This window comes from Cherax quadricarinatus, chromosome 46 (assembly GCF_038502225.1).
Source record: "Cherax quadricarinatus isolate ZL_2023a chromosome 46, ASM3850222v1, whole genome shotgun sequence".
NCBI classification, from domain to species: Eukaryota; Metazoa; Arthropoda; class Malacostraca; order Decapoda; family Parastacidae; genus Cherax; species Cherax quadricarinatus.
In genome coordinates this window covers 16,849,867-16,872,765 of record NC_091337.1, presented here as the reverse complement: position 1 = coordinate 16,872,765, position 22,899 = coordinate 16,849,867, and the positions used below count along the sequence as shown (strand labels likewise).

Sequence of the window (22,899 nt, the reverse complement as noted above, 5' to 3'; positions counted from 1 at the left end):
ATTGAATGAGGATGAGGAGAAAAAGAAAACAAGTTGGCGGTTCACGATTCCTTTTATCTTCTCACATGTGTATTTCGTGATGTGCTCACTCTCCTTTGACAGACAGAATTTGAGTGGATATGACGAACTCATGAAACCAGTATTCAAGAAACTACTATCTTTTCAAAATCACAATGGGATCAAGCGTTTCTTAAAGTCTAACTCGGGGGTAATATTAGCTTGCATGCCAACACAGAGCATTACCCACTTTCTTGTCTTCGTGTATTGCATCCAGCAAACCGGTGAAGGGCACTGTTTCAGAACATTTCAAAGGATCTGTAGGGAAAAGCACCCTGCCAGGGAAACCAGGGGCACCAGCGGTTCTTACACCCCTGTCTACACTGTGGAACCACTGTTTGTGCAAGACTCAGATGTTTACAAAACAATTATGTCGTTCCCATGTGGCTCTGCTTGGGGCTACACCGGAATAAGAGCCCCAGACCCCCAGCACTGAAAAGAAATGGTTAATGCAGTTATTGGAATACTGCAGAGACACTGCTATCAGAGATCACAAGGCTCATTAACAACGCTTTGGCTGGTCTGGTTCTTGATGAAATTAAACCTTTCTTTTTTGGTGCATCACTTTGTACCCATAAAAAGAAGGCTGGAGGAATTAGGCCACCTCGTTTCCAAAGCTGCCGTCCAAAACAGAGAGATGTCCATGGTGTTTCAACCAAACCAGCTTAGCTTTGGGGTCCCTCAATGAAGCGAAACTGCAGTTCATTCAACAATGGCGTATATCAACAACTTGCCTGAGGACAATGAGTGGTAAAATTAGATTACAAGAATTTATTTAATCTTCTGAAGAGAGACGTCGTATAAACAACTGTACGAGAACATTTTCCCTGGGCTTTCCATTTTGTTTCAGCTGGATACAGCAAGGAATCAATGCTCCTGTTTGGAAAGCATGAAATCACTTCATCAGAGGGTGTCCAGCAAGGGGATCCTCTCGCCCCATTTTTCTTCTGTATAGCAGTTAGGGAAATCGCTGTCAGGTTGACCAGAGAGCTAAATATCTGGGCCCTGGATGATGGTACACTGGCGGGCACAAAGGAGTTTCTTCTAGATTATCTTGCCCAGGTGATGACACGAGGACAGGAAATGGGACTCATCCTTAATCCATCTAAATGTGAAATCATCTCAATCAATCAACAAGTGATCGATGCAGCGAGAGCAATACTACCAGGTGCATCAATCATTGCCCCCTACAAATAACGTCTTGCTTGGGGCACCTCTGGGAACTGATGAAACTGATTCAATTCTCAGGAAGTAACTGGATGAGTTGAGAAGGATGGAACAACGAATAGGCAATCTTGACACCCATGATGTCTTGTGCCTTCTCACAAAGTGCTTGAGTGCAGTTTTATATGACAGTATCCTCAGGCATATCTTTACGAAAGCATTCAACCTTACTCCAGAAGATGGGCAGTGGAACCAAGCAACACTTCTAGTCAGACTAGAAGGTATTGGTGTTCGCAGCGATTCTCCCTGAACATTAACGGAACCGGGATCTGGGATAACCTAACGGGCTCTGAAACCAGACCTTCTCCCCCCAACAACTACGAACAGTCATACTGGGATGGCTCAGTAGTGGAGAACATAACCATGACAATTATTCCGAGTGTGTCGGGGAAGGACAGAACCCGCCTCTTAGCAGTGAGAGCTCATCATGCAAGGGACTTCCTGTTGGCTGTCCCCAACTCCTTCCCTGGTACAAGTCTCGACCTACAGTCCATCCGCACTGGTGTTCCCCTTCGCCTTGTCACCCCTATTCCCGTTCAACACAAGTGTATATACAGTTAGTAATATCATCAGAAGCCTCGCAACAGCCGGATGCCCAGCAATAAGGGAACCACCTCAACTTTGCAGATCGTATGACAAACAAAAGCGTCCAGATGGTATCACCCTTCAAGCCAGGACAGACGGCAAGCAGGTGGTGTGGGACTACACACATGCATCCACACTGGCTGATACCTATCTTCAATACACCAGAGAAGAAGGAGGGGCAACTGCCAGCTTCAGGGAGTCCCAGAAGTCTAGAAAATATTGTGAACTTGCCCATCATTATATGTTTGTTCCCATAGACTCAGACACCCTTGGCCCATGGGAAAAAAGTGCATCTAAATTTCTTAAGGAGTTAGGAAAAAGACTCAGAGTAACTAGGGATACCAGGGTGGCTAGTTTTCTATTCCAAGATCTCTGCGCTGCGGTTCAGAGGGGTAATTCTGTATCCTAAGTATGCGCCCCAGCTCTGAGGAGCTGGATGAGATTTTCGCATTGTAATCTGTGACAAGTACATAGTAATATGTACTTTAAGTGTATTTCTAAAACCTCACGTACTGTATATGTCTTCTTTATACCAGCAATGTATCTTTTAAGTCTTGTTTACCATATTATGTAATAAAATATAGTTATTGCTAAAATAACAAAAGATGGGGTGGTAGGGAAAGTGGAACATTCAAATGGCTTCAGGAAGAAATCCAAATATTTTTCCAAGAAGCCTTTTTATCCACTTCTCTGAAGATATGGGTCCCATAATTTGCACTGGAGGTGGTCCTCTCATATATATATATATATATATATATATATATATATATATATATATATATATATATATATATATATATATATATATATAAACGATAAACATCAAATAAGTCACAACTTCAATCAACATGCAAATAAAAGCATCATAAATGCCAGTACTTAAAAAAATTGTAAACAGACACACACAGTGACACTAATTATGCTTCTAAATATATAACAAGACATAAAAAAAAGGAAATTCAGTACCCAACGGGAAAAAAAGAAAAAATGCGAATACATTACAAAAAATATTTGTAGCAGATACATTATAAACACACACACACCTACATATATATATATATATATATATATATATATATATATATATATATATATATATATAGATATATATATATATATATATATATATATATATATATATATGTCGTGCCGAATAGGCAGAACTTGCGATCTTGGCTTAAATATCAACGTTCATCTTGCCATATAGGACAAGTGAAAATTTGTGTATGCAATAATTTCGCCAAAATCATTCTGAACCTAACAAAAAAATATATTTCACTGTGTTTGTTTAGTATTAAATTATTGTAAACAAATCTAAAATATATTTAGTTGGGTTAGGCTAAAATAAATTTCTCTTGTTATAATAAGGTTAGGTAAGTTTTCTAAGTTCCTTTAGGTGCAAAATTATAAATTTTTACATCAACATTAATGAAAAATATATATCTTTAAACGTATAAGAGAAAATTTTAGAAAGGACTTAATTTTAAATGAGTTCTTGCTAATTGACCAGTTTTACATATTCGGCACAACATAAATATATATATATATATATATATATATATATATATATATATATATATATATATATATATATATATATATATATATATATATATATATATATATATGTATATATATATATGTATAATGTGTATATATATATATATATATATATATATATATATATATATATATATATATATATATATATATATATAATGTATATATATATATATATATATATATATATATATATATATATATATATATATATATAATGTATATATATAATGTATATATAATGTATATATATAATATATATATATATATATATATATATATATATATATATATATATATATATATATATATATATATATATATATATAATATGCATGCAATAAGATCACAGTAAACAGGTGATTTTAAAATATGCAAAACAACCACTGTGAAAGAGTCGTGAAATTCCAAGCGCTTTCGTGACTACTCACATTGTTCCTTGACAATGTGAGTAGTCACGAAAGCGCTTGGAATTTCACGACTCTTTCACAGTGGTTGTTCTGCATATATATATATATATATATATATATATATATATATATATATATATATATATATATATATATATATATATATATATATATATATATATATATATATATACATGTCGTGCCTAATAGGTAAAACTTGCGATTTTGGCTTAAATAGCAACGCTCTTCTTGCCAAATAATTCTAGCGAAAATTTGTGTATGCAATAATTTCGCAAAAATTCTTCTGATCCTAACGAAAAAAATATATTTCATTGTGATTATTCATTATTAAATTATTGTAAACTTATCTAAAATATATTTAGTTGGATTTTGCTAAATTAAATTGCGCTTATTATAATAAGGTCAGGTAAATTTTCTAAGGCTCTTTTGGTACAAAATTATTAATTTTTACATTAACATAAATGAAAAATATATATATTTATATGTATAAGAGAAAATTTTAGAAATGGCTAAATTTTAAATGAGTTCTTGCTAACTGACAAATTTTACCTGTTCGGTACGGCATTAAATATATATATATATATATATATATATATATATATATATATATATATATATATATATATATATATATATATATATATATATATATATATATATACAGCAGCAGCAACCACTAGCACAACACTGATATAAGAACTGGGTTACAGTGCTACTTACAGGCACTATACAAAACTGGGATTGTTATGATTGATGACTTACAGTGCGACTTACCGGCATTGTCTGACTCCCGTGTAAGGTGTTTATAGCCGCCTGCGCCTCCGTGTGTGAGCCGTACTTTACAAACGCGCAGCCTGCACACGGAGAAACAAGAGGCAAGAAAAGCTACATTAGTTAGATGTACAGACAAATAGGAGATCGGTTCAAAGAAAGCTACGCAAGAAGCAGGAAAAGCTATACATTAGTTGGAGGTTCTGACACACACACACACACATGTAGTCTGCTGTAAAGAGCAGACTAATACTAAATGAAAGATTGTCTTCTTCCCGAGAGATCTGTCAAGATGTTAAGTTTAATAATCGAACATTTACACACATACAGCTTGTCGACAAAGAGACAAAGAAAACTGCACAGATGAACCCTTCCAGAAATACGTAATATGCCGACCCCCCCCCCCCCAAAATGAACAAAGGCGCAGCGTTGGGAAAAAATTCACTTGTGTATAGTTCATGACATTTATTAAAACGAAACCTTTTGCTACCAACGGTTTCACTGGTCTCACCATTCCATAGATATATATAACCGAAGAAAACTGAAAGAGATGTAAAGTTTTAAAATATTCACAAACTATTGGGAAAAAGGAAAAAATGCTATATTAAATGTTTTGGTGTCACGTCTAAGAGAAATCATGTTAGAGAAATCTATAAGATGAAATAAACAGAGTTTTTTTAAGTATGTATACAGGATATATACACGTCTCTCTCGGTGTATATACGCTAGGAATATGTATTTAAATCCTGTATTGCCAATAAACTTTAAACATCATTAACCAACCTATTGTATACATTGAAATGTATATATACCAGCGTATATACAAAGAGGTGTGTTTGACTCTGAGTGCATATATACTGGAGGTGTATCCCAGTGTACGTAACCGAGATATCCATATTTCAGTGTAAATACCCTGAGTTTACCTTAAACATTATTTTAAGGATTATAGTATACTAAAATGGTGGTGCACAGGTGACATGCAGCCTTAATAACCATCGTGTAGTCGACAGGCTTTAAACCTAGTCAACTAACACTTCTCTTTCCTGACGAAAAAAATAACATCACAATCTCTGTAAAATCCCGCCATTTGTCGAGGCCGGCAAAGGTCTCTTGATTCAAGGAGTTGGAGGCATTTTTTTCCATACTCCTCCTTTAAGAAAACTATGATTTTAATATTTCCCAGTAAAAAAAATATTACGATATCTGTCGTGCTAAAATTGGAATAATGAATTATCAATGGTGGAAGAACATTTCCAAAAATTTGTCAGGAAGAAAATCTGCCAAGAAGAAAATATGTCAGGGAGAAAATCTGCCAGGGGGAAAATCTGCCAGGGGGAAAATCTGCCAGGGGGAAAATCTGTCAGGGAGAAAATATGCCAGGGAGAAAATCTGCCAGGGGGAAAATGTCAGGGAAAATATGTCAGGGAGAAAATCTGCCAGGAAGAAAATCTGTCAGGAAGAAAATATGTCAGGGAGAAAATCTGCCAGGAAGAAAATATGTCAGGAAGAAAATATGTCAGGGAGAAAATCTGCCAGGAAGAAAACTCTGCCACAAGGAAAAATCTGCCATGAAGAAAATCTGAAAGGAAGAGACTCAAAAATTAATTTTTTTTGCATGAAAGGAGATGAGATATGTGAAGCACTTGTACAGTAATATGGAAAAAAGACCACTTTTCTAATATACCAAAAGTAGCAATAATAATAATAATAATAATAATAATAATAATAATAATAATAATAATAATAATAATGATAATAATGAAAAGCGAGCAATCAGATAAAAAAACGTTTTTAACATGATTAACTTGGAGGGCAAAGGAAGGCTGTCTTCGTGCTGATGTAGAACTCTTGATCCAGGGAAGTGGAGCTCCCCTTGGAAATTATAAACGCTGATTAACAGGATTATGTGTAAGCCTTTTCCCCCTCTTTATACTCACAGGTAACTGGCACATCCTCATCCACCCCAGCGATGGCACTCCCACCCTCACAGTGCCAACCAGAGAGCCATCCTAGAGGGACTCCGCTGAGGGGCCAAAATCTGATTCCCAGGAACCGCAACTCGATTCCGGAATTTAAAGTGTGGTGCCGCGAGCTACAAATAACTTTGTCAAGTTCGAGGTTCAAACCGGGATCGTCAAGCTAAGTCCAGCTGCTAGCAGTGAAAGCTAGCTAGGTAACTTTCCCTCTCTAATATTCATGTCTAGTTCACTCATAGCACTATAACTCATATGGATTTAGCGCTAGTTTTATTTATAATAATAATAATAATAATAATAATAATAATAATAATAATAATAATAAAATATTTTGGGGGAAGCATTAAACCAGGAGGGGTTACATAGTGCCTGGGAGGCATTTAGGATCGATCCAAGGAAAGGGAGGGCAACTCCAATTTCTTGGATTAAAAGCCATTCACTGGTATCAAAGAACCTCCCTTGAAGGGAATAATATTAATAACAATAATTGTAGACTCGTACATGACATGTCTAACTCGTATCTAACACTTGTATCAACTTCAAAAAAATCATTAAAGGCACTTTTTTGAAGTCTACTGATACAAGTCTTGTGAGGCTACACTAGTCTGCATGATAATTACATAGTGGGAACACACGCAGTGTGAGGCTACACTAGTCTGCATGATAGTTACATAGTGGAAACACACGTAGACTGAGGCTACACTAGTCTGCATGATAGTTACATAGTGGGAACACACGTAGAGTGAGGCTACACTAGTCTGCATGATAGTTACATAGTGGGAACACACGCAGTGTGAGGCTACACGAGTCTGCATGATAATTACATAGTGGGAACACACGCAGTGTGAGGCTACACTAGTCTGCATGATAGTTACATAGTGGGAACACACGTAGAGTGAGGCTACACTAGTCTGCATGATAGTTACATAGTGGAAACACACGCAGTGTGAGGCTACACTAGTCTGCATGATAGTTACATAGTGGAAACACACGCAGTGTGAGGCTACACGAGTCTGCATGATAGTTACATAGTGGAAACACACGCAGTGTGAGGCTACACTAGTCTGCATGATAGTTACATAGTGGAAACACACGCAGTGTGAGGCTACACGAGTCTGCATGATAGTTACATAGTGGAAACACACGTAGAGTGCGGCTACACTATTCTATAAGACTTAGGTAGAGGGAATGTAAGTAGTGCATGACTATACTATTGTATACAGTATGTAATAGAAGCTTGCTATTTGTCCCTGTAGTTCTCCATCACACAGGATGGGTTTCCCTGTAGTTCTCCATCACACAGGATGGGTATCATATTAAGTGGTAAAACCCGTCATCATGAGCTGGAATTGACTAAGCTCTTTGATATAGAAAACTCAAAGTGTGTCCTTACTGAGCCATGTCAAAGCAAATGGCAGCTGGCATCAATATCTACTTACTACTGCCATTACCAACAACTTACTACTCTCATTACCAACAACTTCTCTCATTACCAATTCAACAACAACTTGCTAGTGTCACCATCAACCTCCTACTGCCACCACCAACAGACTACTGCTGTCACAATCAACCTACTACTGTTACCAGAAATTTGTCACTGTCATGTCTAATTTATTCTCATATTAAAGAAAACATTAAAAGGCAAGCAAAGTAATTTAATTACTCGCCACAAACCATTTCCGTAATTGGTTCCAGGTCATTGGTTATAAGTCACACTAAATTTATAAGAAAGGGAAAATGTCCCCATCATTTACGAGAAAGTGGCAGTCTATCCAGAAAATTATCATCACGGGGAAACAAAACAGGTACAGAAGTTTCAGTGATCACTAACACTGAGGATGCTGCGACTCTTACACGAGAGTCGAAGTGACAAGACAATCATGAAGGCGAAAATGTTGTGGTGTTCTGATTCTAGTCGTGGAGTGATTATGTGGAAGTGAAAATTAATTATAGTTCACAGAAAGCGCTAAGTCCGTGCGAGCCATTCAGCGGTCTGGAGAGTGAAGAGGAGGCTTGGCAGTGGTTGTGGAGTGTTGCTCTGAGGAATCACAGGTCCACCTAGGTAGCTTGGAAAGCGCTAGCAGCTTGAAGCTTTCCCCCGAGGTGATGAATTGTTGAGCACTCATCCCCAACCCCACCTCAAGCTCCCTCCCCCTAACTCATACCGAAGCTCCACCCACCACCAACACAATTCCAACCTCCCTCAACCGTGCCTCACACACATCCCCTTATACCTTACCCTCACCGACACATTCCTTCCCTACACTACACATGCAGGGACCACATCTTCAGCCTCAAGATGGTCAGGAAGTGGAATCACATGGATGAATAAGTGGCGGAGGCAGGCTCCATACATAGTTTTAAGAGCAGGTACGATAGGGCTCATGTGGCTAGGAGGAAGTAAATCTGGCACGCTGCACGCTGAGATCCAGGGCCAGGAGCTAAGATGAGACCCCTGCAACCACAAATAGGTGAGAACAGACACACACAGAGTCATAGAGCTGTCAGGAATTGGAATAGTGTGGCAAGTGATGTAGTGGAGGCAGGAACCATACATAGCTTTAAGACTAGGAGGGGCCAGGAGCTGAGTCTAGAGCCCTGCAACCACAATTAGGTGAGTACACATACACACACACACACACACACACACACACACAGTGATTCGACCACTGCCACCACAAATAGGTGAGTACACACCACTGTTATTCCCTTCACTAACACACAGGCAGCTGCACTTGCATACCAAACGTGTTTGGGGACGTCAGTTTATGCTTCTCATAACAATATTTATCATACTTGATTATATAAGCCAAAAATAGATTCACGCTGATTACACAAACGTAAATTTGTTTGCCCATGTTGAGAAATTATCCTTAATGCATTTGTTAATCAGTTCAGAGTGTATATAATAGGTAGGCAGAGAGCAACACTCCAGGGAGATGGTCATAATGTCGTACTGAGGGAAATGGAGAAGAAAAGACACAAGATTCTGGAAAACATTTCACTAGCGCAACGTTTGCCCTCTGAGTAGCGTTTTGTCCGTGTACAGCGAAATGCTCTCCGCAGAGTGAAAAGCTGTTTCGGCCAAACCTTCTTCAGGAGCGTGCGGCTTTATCCTCATCCAGGGAGGCACTACGGTTCTGCCATGCGAGTGAAAAAGGAAGCCTGTTAAATTATTTGCACTCTGGCAGGATTGCTGGCCTTTCCTCATGTATTCTGGTGAACACGTGAGATGACAGGTAAATCTTACCAACCTCTGCTTACATCCATTAAACACTTTACTCTCTTAGGCGTTCCTTGACAGTTAATGCTTCTATCATATTTCAGTTCTAATTTTATTTACTCTATGACCGGGCCGAGGGGGCGATACTCGAATTATTATTATTATTATTATGATGATGATGGGGAAAAGGTAAGCCCTAAGGGTTTTCACAGCCCTTGGGGAATGGGAGGCAGTCAGGTTCGAACCAAGAAAGGGAAGATGACCTATATATTCTTCGTTCAAGAACACTTCAGGGGATCCATGGAAGACGTCAACAATTTAATTTAAAGAGCCAGTATCACGGTTAGTTTCAGTTAACTGGACAGTCATTATGACAATCAAGACAGACTGAGAAAAAGAAAGAGACTGTCAGAGTGGTCAACAAGTATATAAAATAATTTTGGAAGCACCGAGGAGAAGCAACTGTCAACAATAACGTAGTAACACTGGGTGAAAAAAAAACGAATTATTATCAACTAAAAAAACACTTAAACTGTTACAATGAATAGAAGTAGAAAACCTTAATGCATTTTGGGAGTCGAACAAATTACGGTGGTAATTATGTGGTAATAATAGATAAATATGGAATATTTTTTACGACATTTTACGTATTAATTCCATTATGTTTTTATTTTTACATTAATATGCGAGAAGAATTCTCCGTAAAGCACTTTTTTTTCAACTTCATAATAATAAAATATGAGGGAAATTCTGGTGGTAAGACTTACATGAGCTGGGGGTCAAATCTCCCTCAGGTATTTGCAGCTTAAACGATGAACGGAAGTAGCAATTGAATGTGTGCAAGCTCTGTGGCTGGAAGTAAAGTGAGTCTGTGTGAACACACACACACACACACAGCTGATTAAGCTTTTGTTGAGACAACGTTTCGCTCTGTGTGAAGCTTTTATTATATCATGTTGATCACGCATGTTTATGTCACTGTTATATACATGGGACACTAAAGTATGTGTTGCCTGTGTATATACAGTATAGCAGGTTGGTATAGTAAGAGAGGAAAAACAAATTAATAGAGAGTGGAGTGGAGAAAAAACATACACTGGCAGGATAACTCAGAATACAACAGAATATATTCATATAGAATTAGCATCAATGACAGTTATTAAAAACATATTCACCTTATAACTACAGTTACTAACACCTAAAAAGAATATTAAATAGTTGCTGCAGTTAGACGATGCTAATTTGTAAAGGTATTGATACCTGAATACTGAAGCTGCTTATTTCGGAGTTGATATAGGAACAGGCATGTCAGCTATCTGGGCTGAGGTGTGCTGGTGTTTCATGGGCCTCTCGGAGCAAAGTCTTAAATCTTACCACTGTATCACGGTAAATAAAGCACTTGTATATCACTTCTGCTCTGTCAATGGTCTGTACAATTTCTCTTCACTGTCTTGCATATAACGTATAATCCCCAGACTGCTCGTATACTGTACAAAATTATAACAGATGTCTTTGAGCTGATCCATTGGTTTAACACTTGTTTACGCTCGTGTCTGGCTTTAAACATAATGGAGTTTAGAACATTTGGGGATGATATTGCGTCGCTTACAATTAAGGTGTCAGGTTTGAATAATTCGGAGGGAGAGAGGTGGAGGCCCAGTTATTTATGCAGGCCGCGCGCTTAATACAGTGTTTCCTGTGTTACATGTGTGTTAGCTGGAAGTAGCAGATGTACGAAGCTCATTAAGGCAGTATCTCACCTGTAAACTATGACCAAGAATACTTTATAAGTTAAAATACGGATTTAAGTAAATTTTCAGAGTACTCACTTGTATGTGGTGTGTGTGTGTGTGTGTGTGTGTGTGTGTGTGTGTGTGTGTGTGTGTGTGTGTGTGTGTGTGTGTGTGTGTGTGTATGTGTGTATACACACCAGTTTGTGTTTGTGGAAATCGAGTCCTGGCTCCTGGCCCAGATTCTTGCCCATCATCATCCGGCATTACCGGTTTCTGGCCCCTTTTAGGCCTATCATATCTATCCTTGAAACAATATATATCGAGTCCGCCTTCACCACTTCTATATCCAATTCATTCCAATTTTCTGTTATCCTGAAACTAAAAAAGTACTCCCTAACATCTCAGTGACTCATCTATGCTTTGAATTTCCATCTACTTCCCTTTTACCTGATCCTCACCTTGTAAAAATTCTGTCCATATTAGCCTGTATTTTCCCACCTTCCAGTCTATATTCTGTTTCCTGTCTTCTTTTCCATCCTTGCTCTTGCTTCATACTGAACTCAAGCATCTAGTTACCTAATTAACCCGTAGTATTCAAGCCTGCTGGAAACCCTCACTGTCCTTTCCTAGTTGTATTCTTAATAGGCTTAGATCTGCATACGGATTCAAATGCATTTCGATACCATCTGGCAGGTCATACACAGTACATATATTAATAATAATAGTGGCCTTAGTGATGATCCTTGGGGGTTACCACTTTTTATCTTTACCCAACGTGACACTACTGCCGCAATTTGTCTTCTGTTTCTCAGGTACTTTATGACCCTTTCTTCCTTGCTGTTGAGGCCCGTGTACCATCCTTGTCTCTCGTTTTATCCCCTGTCAATGACCCGATGATTTAGCCGGGTTTTGACGCACTGTACTTCAGCCTAGGATGTTGGAGGATGGAGCCTCCTTCGTTATACTTACTAGTAACTTTGTCATAGTGCTCCAACGGGTTGGTCACACACAGTTTCCTATCTTTGAATCTGTGTTAGTATTCGCTAACAAAGTTCTTCCTCTCCAGGTGCTGCAGCATCCACAACCTGACAATCTTCTCTTCAGGTGCTGCAGCATCCACAACCTGACAATCATCTCTTCAGGTGCTGCAGCATCCACAACCTGACAATCTTCTCTCCAGGTGCTGCAGCATCCACAACCTGACAATCTTCTCTCCAGGTCCTGCAGGATCCACAACCTAACAATCTTCTCTCCAGGTGCTGCAGCATCCACAACCTGACAATCTTCTCTCCAAGTGCTGCAGCATCCACAACCTAACAATCTTCTCTCCAGGTGCTGCAGCATCCACAACCTGACAATCTTCTCTTCAGGTGCTGCAGCATCCACAACCTGACAATCTTCTCTTCAGGTGCTGCAGCATCCACAACCTAACAATCTTCTCTCCAGGTGCTGCAGCATTCACCACCTGACAATCCTCTCTCCAAGTGCTGCAGCATCCACAACCTAACAATCTTCTTTCCAGGTGCTGCAGCATCCACCACCTGACAATCTTCTCTTCAGGTGTTACAGCATCCACAACCTGACAATCTTCTCTCTAGGTGGTCCAGCATCCATCCCCTGACAATCTTCTCCATTACTCCGCAAAGATGCACGTCAGTGATACCAGCCACCAGTCATACCAGCCTTCAGTCATACCAGCCTTCAGTCATACCAGCCATCAGTCATACCAGCCTTCAGTCATATCAGACATCAGTCATACCAGCCTTCAGTCATACCAGCCATCAGTCATACCAGTCTTCAGTCATACCAGCTTCTAGTTTAGTACTTCCTGTCTAATCCACTCCTTAAATATTGGGATTGTATATGCTACTTGACGACTATATTAAGCTGTCTGAGGCCTGGTCATGGACCGGGTCTTGGGGGCGTTGACTCCCGGAACACCTTCCAGGAATACCCTCCAGGAATACCCTCCAGGAACACCCTCCAGGAACGCCCTCCAGGAACACCCTCCAGGAACGCCCTCCAGGAACACCCTCCAGGAACGCCCTCCAGGAACACCCTCCAGAAACACCCTCCACTAATACCCTCCAGGAACACCCTCCAGGAATATCCTCCAGGAACACCCTCCAGGAACACCCTCCAGGAACACCCTCTAGGAATACCCTCCAGGAACACCCTACAGGAACGCCTTCTAGGAACACCCTCCAGCCTCCCCCTTCAGGAATACCCTCCAGGAACACCCTCCACCAACGCCCTCCAAGAACACCCTCCAGGTACGCCCTCCAGGAATACCCTACAGGAACACCCTCCAGGAACGCCCTCCAGGAACACTCTACAGGAACGCCCTCCAGGAGCACCCTCCAGGATCGCCCTCCAGGAACACCCTCCAGGAACGCCCTCCAGGAATACCGTCCAGGAACACCCTCCAGGAACGCCCTCCAGGAAAACCCTCCAGGAACGCCCTCCAGGAACACTCTCCATGAACACCCTCCAGGAACACCCTCCAGGAACACCCTCCATGAACACCCTCCATGAACACCCTCCATGAACACCCTCCAGGAACACCCTCCAGGAACACCCTCCAGGAACGCCCTCCAGGAACGCCCTCCAGGAACACCCTCCAGGAACACCCTCCAGGAACACCCTCCAGGAACACCCTCCAGGAGCACCCTACAGGAACGCCCTCCAGGAGCACCCTCCAGGAACGCTCTCCAGGAGCACCCTCCACGAGCGCCCTCCAGGAATACCGTCCAGGAACACCCTCCAGGAACGCCCTCCAGGAAATCCCTCCAGGAAAACCCTCCAGGAACACCCTCCATGAACACCCTCCAGGAACACCCTCCAGGAACACCCTCCATGAACACCCTCCAGGAACACCTTCCAGGAACGCCCTCCAGGAACACCTTCCAGGAACGCCCTCCAGGAACACCCTCCAGGAACACCCTCCAGGAACACCCTCCAGGAACGCCCTCCAGGAACACCCTTCAGGAACACCCTCCAGGAACACCCTTCAGGAACACCCTCCAGGAACACCCTCCATGAACACCCTCCAGGAACACCCTCCATTATTCTTGCTGTCTGATAGCTGCCTCGTCCCTAGGGACTTGCTGAATTATTACCTTAGCATTACATGTATAATAATTATATATATAGACTACAAAGGTTATTTTTTTAGTGAGAAACGCATTATTTTGGTAGTGAAACTTTCTTTGCGACGTTTTACCCATGACCGGAGTTTATCTGGTGTACACAATAATGTCCAGTCATGGGCGAAATGTCGTTAATAAAGGTTTCACCAGAAATATTGTTTAGTTCTCACTGCCTGTAGTCATTGGTCTATCAAATTCTTATAACAATTTTGTTAAATAGAAGCTATTTTTATTAGCGAAAAGTTAAAGTTATTTGGAAAATAAGCACATACATACATATATACATACATACATACATATATACATACATACATATATACATACATACATATATACATACATACATATATACATACATACATATATACATACATACATATATACATACATACATATATACATACATATATACATACATACATATATACATACATACATACATACATATATACATACATATATACATACATACATATCAATAACAACACTTCGCTTGCCAAGGATTCGAACCCATGTTGTACTGGCCTGCCTCATGGTAAGCGAGAACCACATGACGCTTTAAACCACAGGACCACCCAACCCTATTGTAGGGTTGGGTGGAAGTACTTTTTAGTCATAGAGTTGTCAGGAAGTGGAATAGTCTAGCAAATGACGTAGTGCAGGCAGGACCATACATAGTTTTAAGACGAAGTATGATAAAGCTCATGGAGCAGGGAGAGAGAGAGGGCCCAGTAGCGATCAGTGAAGAGACGGGGCCAGGAGCTATGAATCGGCCCCTGCAACCACAAACAGGTAAGTACAGAGTATACTGGACAAGTCTAGTAAAAGTAGCAAGAGGTAGCATGCAAGAAGTCGTGGGCAGCAAGAGAGTATTCTGGCCCCAACAAACACAAGGGAGTCACACGGGAGAGCAACCCCATCTTAAGTTCCCCGTATTCAAATCAAGCTGTTTATATTCCCTCAGAATTCACAGCACGGACTACCTGCTCTCCTGAGAGGGTCGAGCAGTGCACTCCCCAGCACTTCAGAGACAAGAAGAGATGGAAGTCCAGCTGTTCGTGGAGTGTTTTAGGGCGGAATGAACGGTGGGATTGACGGCGCTGAGGGGAAAATCGCTTCACTGGTGTTCGACTCTAAAATTATGGTATGAAAACCTCTTCAGTGTTGCTTGTGTTTGGGGAGGGCGTGTGTGTGGTGAGGGCGTGTGTGTGGTGAGGGTAGTAGGGAAATGTGGTGGTGGTATTTGGTGAGGGTAGGAGTGGTGGTGGGTGTTAGTGGTGAGGGTTAGTGGAGCTATTAGTAGTGGTGGCTCTTGGTGTTGGTGGGGTTAGTAGTGTTAGTGGTGGTGACTGTGGTGGTGTTGGTGGGGTTAGTAGTGTTAGTGGTGGTGACTGTGGTGGTGTTGGTGGTTGTGGTGATTGTGGTTGTGGTGGTGATTGTGGTTGTGGTTGTGGTTGTGGTCGTTGTGGGGGTAATACCAAGTTAGTGTTTTGAGATTAATAATGTTTAAGAGTTATTTTTGATGTAAAAATGTGGTGACAATTATTTCCTCGGTTAACTTGAAGTCAAGAAAGAACACCACCTGTAAACCACGACCTGTAAACCGCGACCTGTAAACCACGACCTGTAAACCGCGACCTGTAAACCGCGACCTGTAAACAACGATCTGTAAGCCACGACCTGTAAACAACGATCTGTAAGCCACGACCTGTAAACAACGATCTGTAAGCCACGACCTGTAAACCACGACCTGTAAACCACGACCTGTAAACAACGATCTGTAAGCCACGACCTGTAAACCACGACCTGTAAACCGCGACCTGTAAACCACCTGTAAACCACGACCTGTAAGCCACGACCTGTAAACCACGACCTGTAAACCACGACCTGTAAACCATTACCTGTAAACCACTATTTATAAACCACGACCAGTAAACCATTACTTGTAAACCACTATCTGTAAACCACGACCTGTAAACCATCACCCATAAACCACAACTTGCAAACCACGGCCTGTAAGCCACGACCTGAAAACCACGACCTGTAAACCACCACCCGTAAACCACAATCTGTAAATCACGACCTGTAAACCACGACCTGTAAACCACAACCCGTAAACCACAACATGTAAACCACGACCTGTAAACCACGACCAGTAAAGCACGACCTGTAGCCCACGACCTGTACACCACGACCTGTACACCAAGACCCGTCAAAAAACAAGACTTTCCAACGGTCTCACTAATTTGGTCCATCGAGTGCTCATTGACGACCTTAATTACCTCTTAAAGAGGCAATTAGTCATTTAATTGTGAGAGCTGCATAGGTCCACTTGACTATTTAAGTGAACAAGTGATTCACTGAATTTCCCAATTAACACTGAATTTCCCAATTAACACTGAATTTCCCAATTAATACTGAATTTTAAAACGGGAGAAAAACACGAATTATGATATTTTTAACATATATTGTGAGAATTTCTCAGTGTACAAGTGGAATAGAAAGGTCCCAGGACCGAAACGGATCCAATAAAAAAATGTCCCATTTTTAGCAATATTTTTTTTATATTAGCCCGATAGCGGTAAGCCCGTAAGGGTCATACAGCGCCTGCTGAATGGGAGGTCATGAGAATTGAAGCGAGTTACGGAAATCAGAAAATCCTTCACTAACGTCAAGTGAAGGTTCTCACTGTGTATATAGTTAGGTTATGCGTGTATGCATTAAAGGGTCACGAAGACGTATACCAGGATACCCATGGTGTTACTGTGTCAGGCAAGTGCCGTCTTTATGGTATTACTGTACCGACAGGTTGACGTGTAAGACACATGTACAACACTCTGGTAGATTTATTGTCTTGTCTGACGCAGCAACACTGATAGATTTATTATCTTGTCTGAGGCAGCAACACTGTGGTAGATTTATTATCTTGTCTGAGGCAGCAACACTGTGGTAGATTTATTATCTTGTCTGAGGCAGCAACACTGTGGTAGATTTATTATCTTGTCTGAGGCAGCAACACTGATAGATTTATTATCTTGTCTGAGGCAGCAACACTGATAGATTTATTATCTTGTCTGAGGCAGCAACACTGATAGATTTATTATCTTGTCTGAGGCAGCAACACTGATAGATTTATTATCTTGTCTGAAGCAGCAACACTGATAGATTTATTATCTTGTCTGAGGCATCAACACTGATAGATTTATTATCTTGTCTGAGGCAGCAACACTGATAGATTTATTATCTTGTCTGAAGCAGCAACACTGGTAGATTTATTATCTTGTCTGAGGCAGCAACACTGATAGATTTATTATCTTGTCTGAGGCAGCAACACTGATAGATTTATTATCTTGTCTGAGGCAGCAACACTGATAGATTTATTATCTTGTCTGAGGCAGCAACACTGATAGATTTATTATCTTGTCTGAGGCAGCAACACTGATAGATTTATTATCTTGTCTGAGGCAGCAACACTGATAGATTTATTATCTTGTCTGAAGCATCAACACTGATAGATTTATTATCTTGTCTGAGGCAGCAACACTGATAGATTTATTATCTTGTCTGAGGCAGCAACACTGATAGATTTATTATCTTGTCTGAGGCAGCAACACTGATAGATTTATTATCTTGTCTGAGGCAGCAACACTGATAGATTTATTATCTTGTCTGAAGCATCAACACTGATAGATTTATTATCTTGTCTGAGGCATCAACACTGATAGATTTATTATCTTGTCTGAGGCATCAACACTGATAGATTTATTATCTTGTCTGAAGCATCAACACTGCGGCATCTGGTTACAGAGAATGTCGCTAACTGGTTAATACGACCATTTATAGTTTCCTTTACAGTGAATGAATCAACCTCTTGTACAAATTAACAAAATATTTGTTAAAGAGAGTCTAGTAAGACTTTGTCACAGGTTATCGTGCTGGAAACTTAGCACATATATAAATAAACATCTGTCATAACAAGTCTCTTGGAAGTTAGCTTAAAATAATGGCTTCCTTGTGCTTGAATAGTGATTTTTAACCCGGGATGGGAATTTCAGGGAGGTTCAGGCGTAGTGAAAGGTGTTTACATTGGCTTACCTCACAAATTCCCAGATATATGATTGAGAGAGAGAGAGGGAGAGAGAGAGAGAGAGAGAGAGAATGTGTGTGTGTGTGTGTGTGTGTATGTGTGTGTATGTGTGTGTATGGGTGTGTATGTGTGTGTGTATGTGTGTGTGTATGTGTGTGTATGTGTGTGTGTGTGTACTTACCTACATATACTCTCCTACATGTAGCTTCAGGGGTCGAGTTCTAGCTCTTCGTCCCGCTTCTCAACTTGTGTTTGTTTCTGCCCGTCTCATCAGAATCCAAGACACAGGAGCAGTTGTCATATTACATTTGATTAGCACTCAGTCAGACTGTTTTTTTTTTGTTAATGCACTAGCTAGTAAATGGCCTGGCCAGTAGGTTAGTTGGGTTGGAGTTGGTTGGATGGTTAACTAACTTTCTGGTTGAGCAGTCAGTAGACTTGAATAAGATACATGCGCAACACCTGTGTATTTGCAATATGAAAACATTTCGCCTATATTGAATTTAAAAAGTCTCAAACTGGCGAAACATCTTCAAAATAAAGGTACCCAGTATTGCACATGTGTTTTTTCAACAACTTGACGGTATTGTATACTATTAATATGAAGTCAGAAGAGAGAAACCTTGATCTACTGAAGGCTTATTTACATCCATGTATCTGTCTTCAGTAGACATGACTGGTATGTCATTAACTGTTTGAGGGTTTGGGTACATTATTATTATTATTATTATTATTATTATTATTGTTATTATTATTATTAACACATCGGCCGTTTCCCACCAAGGCAGGGTGGCCCGAAAAAGAAAAACTTTTATCATTCACTCCACCACTGTCTTGCCAGAGAAGTACTCACACTTCAGTCATAAAACATATACATCTTTTTGTTTATAATGGCGTTGATGACTCACATGAACATTATATAAATCTGATTTATTAAAACCTAATAAATTCATTTTGAATTATATCCATTGGGACCCCTAACTCATTGCTTTCAAATCCACTTACTGGTTGGCGGACTGACTTAAATTAATTTGATAACAGACTGGTTATGTAGCTAGTTGTCTGGTTGAGCAATTGGTAGATTGGTTGATGGGTGGAGTAGCAGATTGGTAGTATGCTGTACCTCAGATCTCACAAGTTCTTCATAATATGTAAAAAGTACATGATAGGCTTGATTTATCATGTGGACACAGGCATCATGTCACAAGCTATATCATAATTAACATAGTCTCTATAAAGATGGCAGTAAAACTGCTGTGAAAACCTATACCCTAACAGCTCTGACATCACGTATTATTATTATTATTATTATTATTATTATTATTGAGAGTATTTATTAGAAGGGTTTCCTAGTAGTGCAGTGGTAACGTGTTCTGCTCACAACTGAAAGACTTAGGATCGAGCCTTTGGTGTTGTGGGTTGCATCCTGAGGAGGGACCTACATACGAGAGCCTCGGTAGAAATATGGCACACTGCCTGGATTCTTTGGATTATCTTGGGGTTTATAATCAGGATAAAGTGTTCTAAGACGGGGAAACAAACACAATATCAACAGAATACAGACATGTTTTTCATACACTCACACACACACTGCAAGATTAGCAAATGCTAAAGCAATATGCAGACTTCGCAAAATCCTTTCTTCTTGTTCTTCGTACTGTGGGTTTAATGGACCAGCCACAGATTATGCTGTATCAAATCCTTCCCGATTTCCTGGGAAGAAATATTGCCCAAATCCTCACGATGAGAGAAGAAACGGAAGCTTACGTCGGATACAAACGAGAAAGAGTAGTTTCCGTCACTGTTACGGTGTTCGGGCATCAAGAAGTTTGAGATCGGTCCTAAAGAAGGGTAAAACCAGCAGCCGAGACGGATGGCCCGGGTGCCTCCTGATCGAGCTGGTAAAATATAACATAACACGAGCACCAAAGAGATAGTTAGAAGTGGAGAACCAGAACCCTAATGTTGCATAAGTGGAGAACCAGAACCGCTAATGTTGCATAAGTGGAGAACCAGAACCCTAATGTTGCACAAGTGGAGAACCAGAACCGCTAATGTTGCATAAGTGGAGAACCAGAACCGCTAATGTTGCATAAGTGGAGAACCAGAACCGCTAATGTTGCATATTATATTGTTCATCATAATTCTTATCTTGTGACAAAAAAGTCTGTTGTATTATGTTATAAATATGATTACATTATAATGAAGTATAATAATTAAATAAACACTTAGGTATTATAGAAACTGATAGCGAAGCACCTGAGGAATAGTAGGTAAATCAAGAGACCTTCACCAACATCAAGAGACCTTCACTAACATCAAGAGACCTTCACTAACATCAAGAGACCTTCACTAACATCAAGAGACCTTCACTAACATCAAGAGACCTTCACTAACGTCAAGAGACCTTCACTATCAAGAGACCTTCGCTAACATCAAGAGACCTTCACTAACATCAAGAGACCTTCACTAACATCAAGAGACCTTCGCTAACATCAAGAAACCTTCACTAGCATCAAGAGACCTCCACTAGCATCAAGAGACCACTAGCATCAAGAGACCTTCACTAACATAAAGGGTCCTTCACTAGCATCAAGAGACCTCCACTAGCATTAAGAGACCTTCACTAGCATCAAGAGACCTCCACTAGCATCAAGAGACCACTAGCATCAAGAGACCTTCACTAACATCAAGAGACCTTCGCTAACATCAAGAGACCTTCGCTAACATCAAGAGACCTTCACTAACATCAAGAGACCTTCACTAACATCAAGAGACCTTCACTAACATCAAGAGACCTTCACTAACATCAAGAGACCTTCACTAACATCAAGAGACCTTCACTAACATCAAGAGACCTTCACTAACATCAAGAGACCTTCACTAACATCAAGAGATCTTCACCAACATCAAGAGACCTTCACCAACATCAAGAGACCTTCACCAACATCAAGAGACCTTCACTAACATCAAGTGGCCCATCTTAAAGGACGATAAACTATCTTGCTAAAACTCACCTTTCAGAAAATTCGGCTACTTTTCCATTTTTCTAAGAATTGCGGAGTTTTCTTGACTCTCCCATTTTTTTTTAGACCAATAAATTCTTCCTTTTTCAAATTTCAGTTGAAGAGCGCATCGTGGCGTTCGTCACATGTTCACTTTGACACACGGGGGAAAATAAAAAAAAATTGTGTTTCTTTAAAAAAAACAAAGCCTTAAATGAATTTTTCTCTGAACAAAATAGGTAAACAAATGAGGTAGATGTTAATCTGGCGGCCGCGCCCAGCACACTGCCACTGCTGCTGGCCAGGTTAACCATTGAAATATTTACCTAACGTCACCACCTACGTCACTTCTGCTCCAAGATGGCGGTTCCCTGCTTTCAGTTCCTCGCCCTTTGTGGAAATTGATCAGATTGCGGCGATCAGAGGTCAGCCAGCAGGTGCGTGACCTCAGGGGGTCATTAGAGGGAGAGATGGGTGATGAGATAGACTGCAATAACTGAAGAAGAGTAGTTTTGTGTTGCCCATCTCTCTCCATCTCTCCTCCCCCCTCATCCCCGGACGCTCCAATACATAGAACACGTGACATTTGCTCTGGACAGGCTTCCAGTGAATATTTCAGACGCAGAGCTGCGTTGGTGGGGCGGCCAGCGAACACTCCACATCCTGCCTGCCTGCTTGCCCCTCTCTCTCTCTCTCTCTCTCTCTCTCTCTCTCTCTCTCTCACTCTCTCTCTCTCTCTCTCTCTCTCTCTCTCTCTTATTCTAGGGTCATTGCTGCTCCCTGCTACTGTTGCTACTTATGTCTACTTGTGTCTATCTTAACGAGCAAATGGGATATATCACCCAAAAAAGTCTTAATTTCATAAATCCTCTTGCAAAAAGTTTTAATATCAAGTTGTCTCGCTCAAAAAAAAGTCTTCATTTTAAGACGTCTCGCTCAAAAAAGTCTTAATTTCAAGACGTCTCGCTCAAAAAAGTCTTAATTTCAAGATGTCTCGCCCAAAAGTCTTAACATCAAGGTGTCTTGCCCGGAAAGTCTCGTCTAAAAATTAAGCTATCAAGACTTGGTCAAGCTTACTCCTGGGCGAAACATCATCTG

At 40.5% G+C, this 22,899-nt stretch overlaps 1 protein-coding gene across 20 annotated transcripts in view; it reads right to left on the bottom strand.

Moving 5' to 3' along the window:
* Positions 1-22,899, bottom strand: part of bru3 (bruno 3) — a 1,045,770-nt gene that overhangs the window by 71,127 nt on the left and 951,744 nt on the right. For 14 of the 20 annotated variants that reach the window (XM_070094553.1, XM_070094557.1, XM_070094562.1 and 11 more), the window contains one exon: positions 4,620-4,711. In XM_070094553.1, coding sequence (XP_069950654.1) covers positions 4,620-4,711 — 92 coding nt within the window. Of the gene's footprint in view, positions 1-4,619; positions 4,712-21,813; positions 22,077-22,899 lie in introns of those variants that run through there. The other 6 variants (XM_070094555.1, XM_070094573.1, XM_070094561.1 and 3 more) reach the window with 3 other exon arrangements.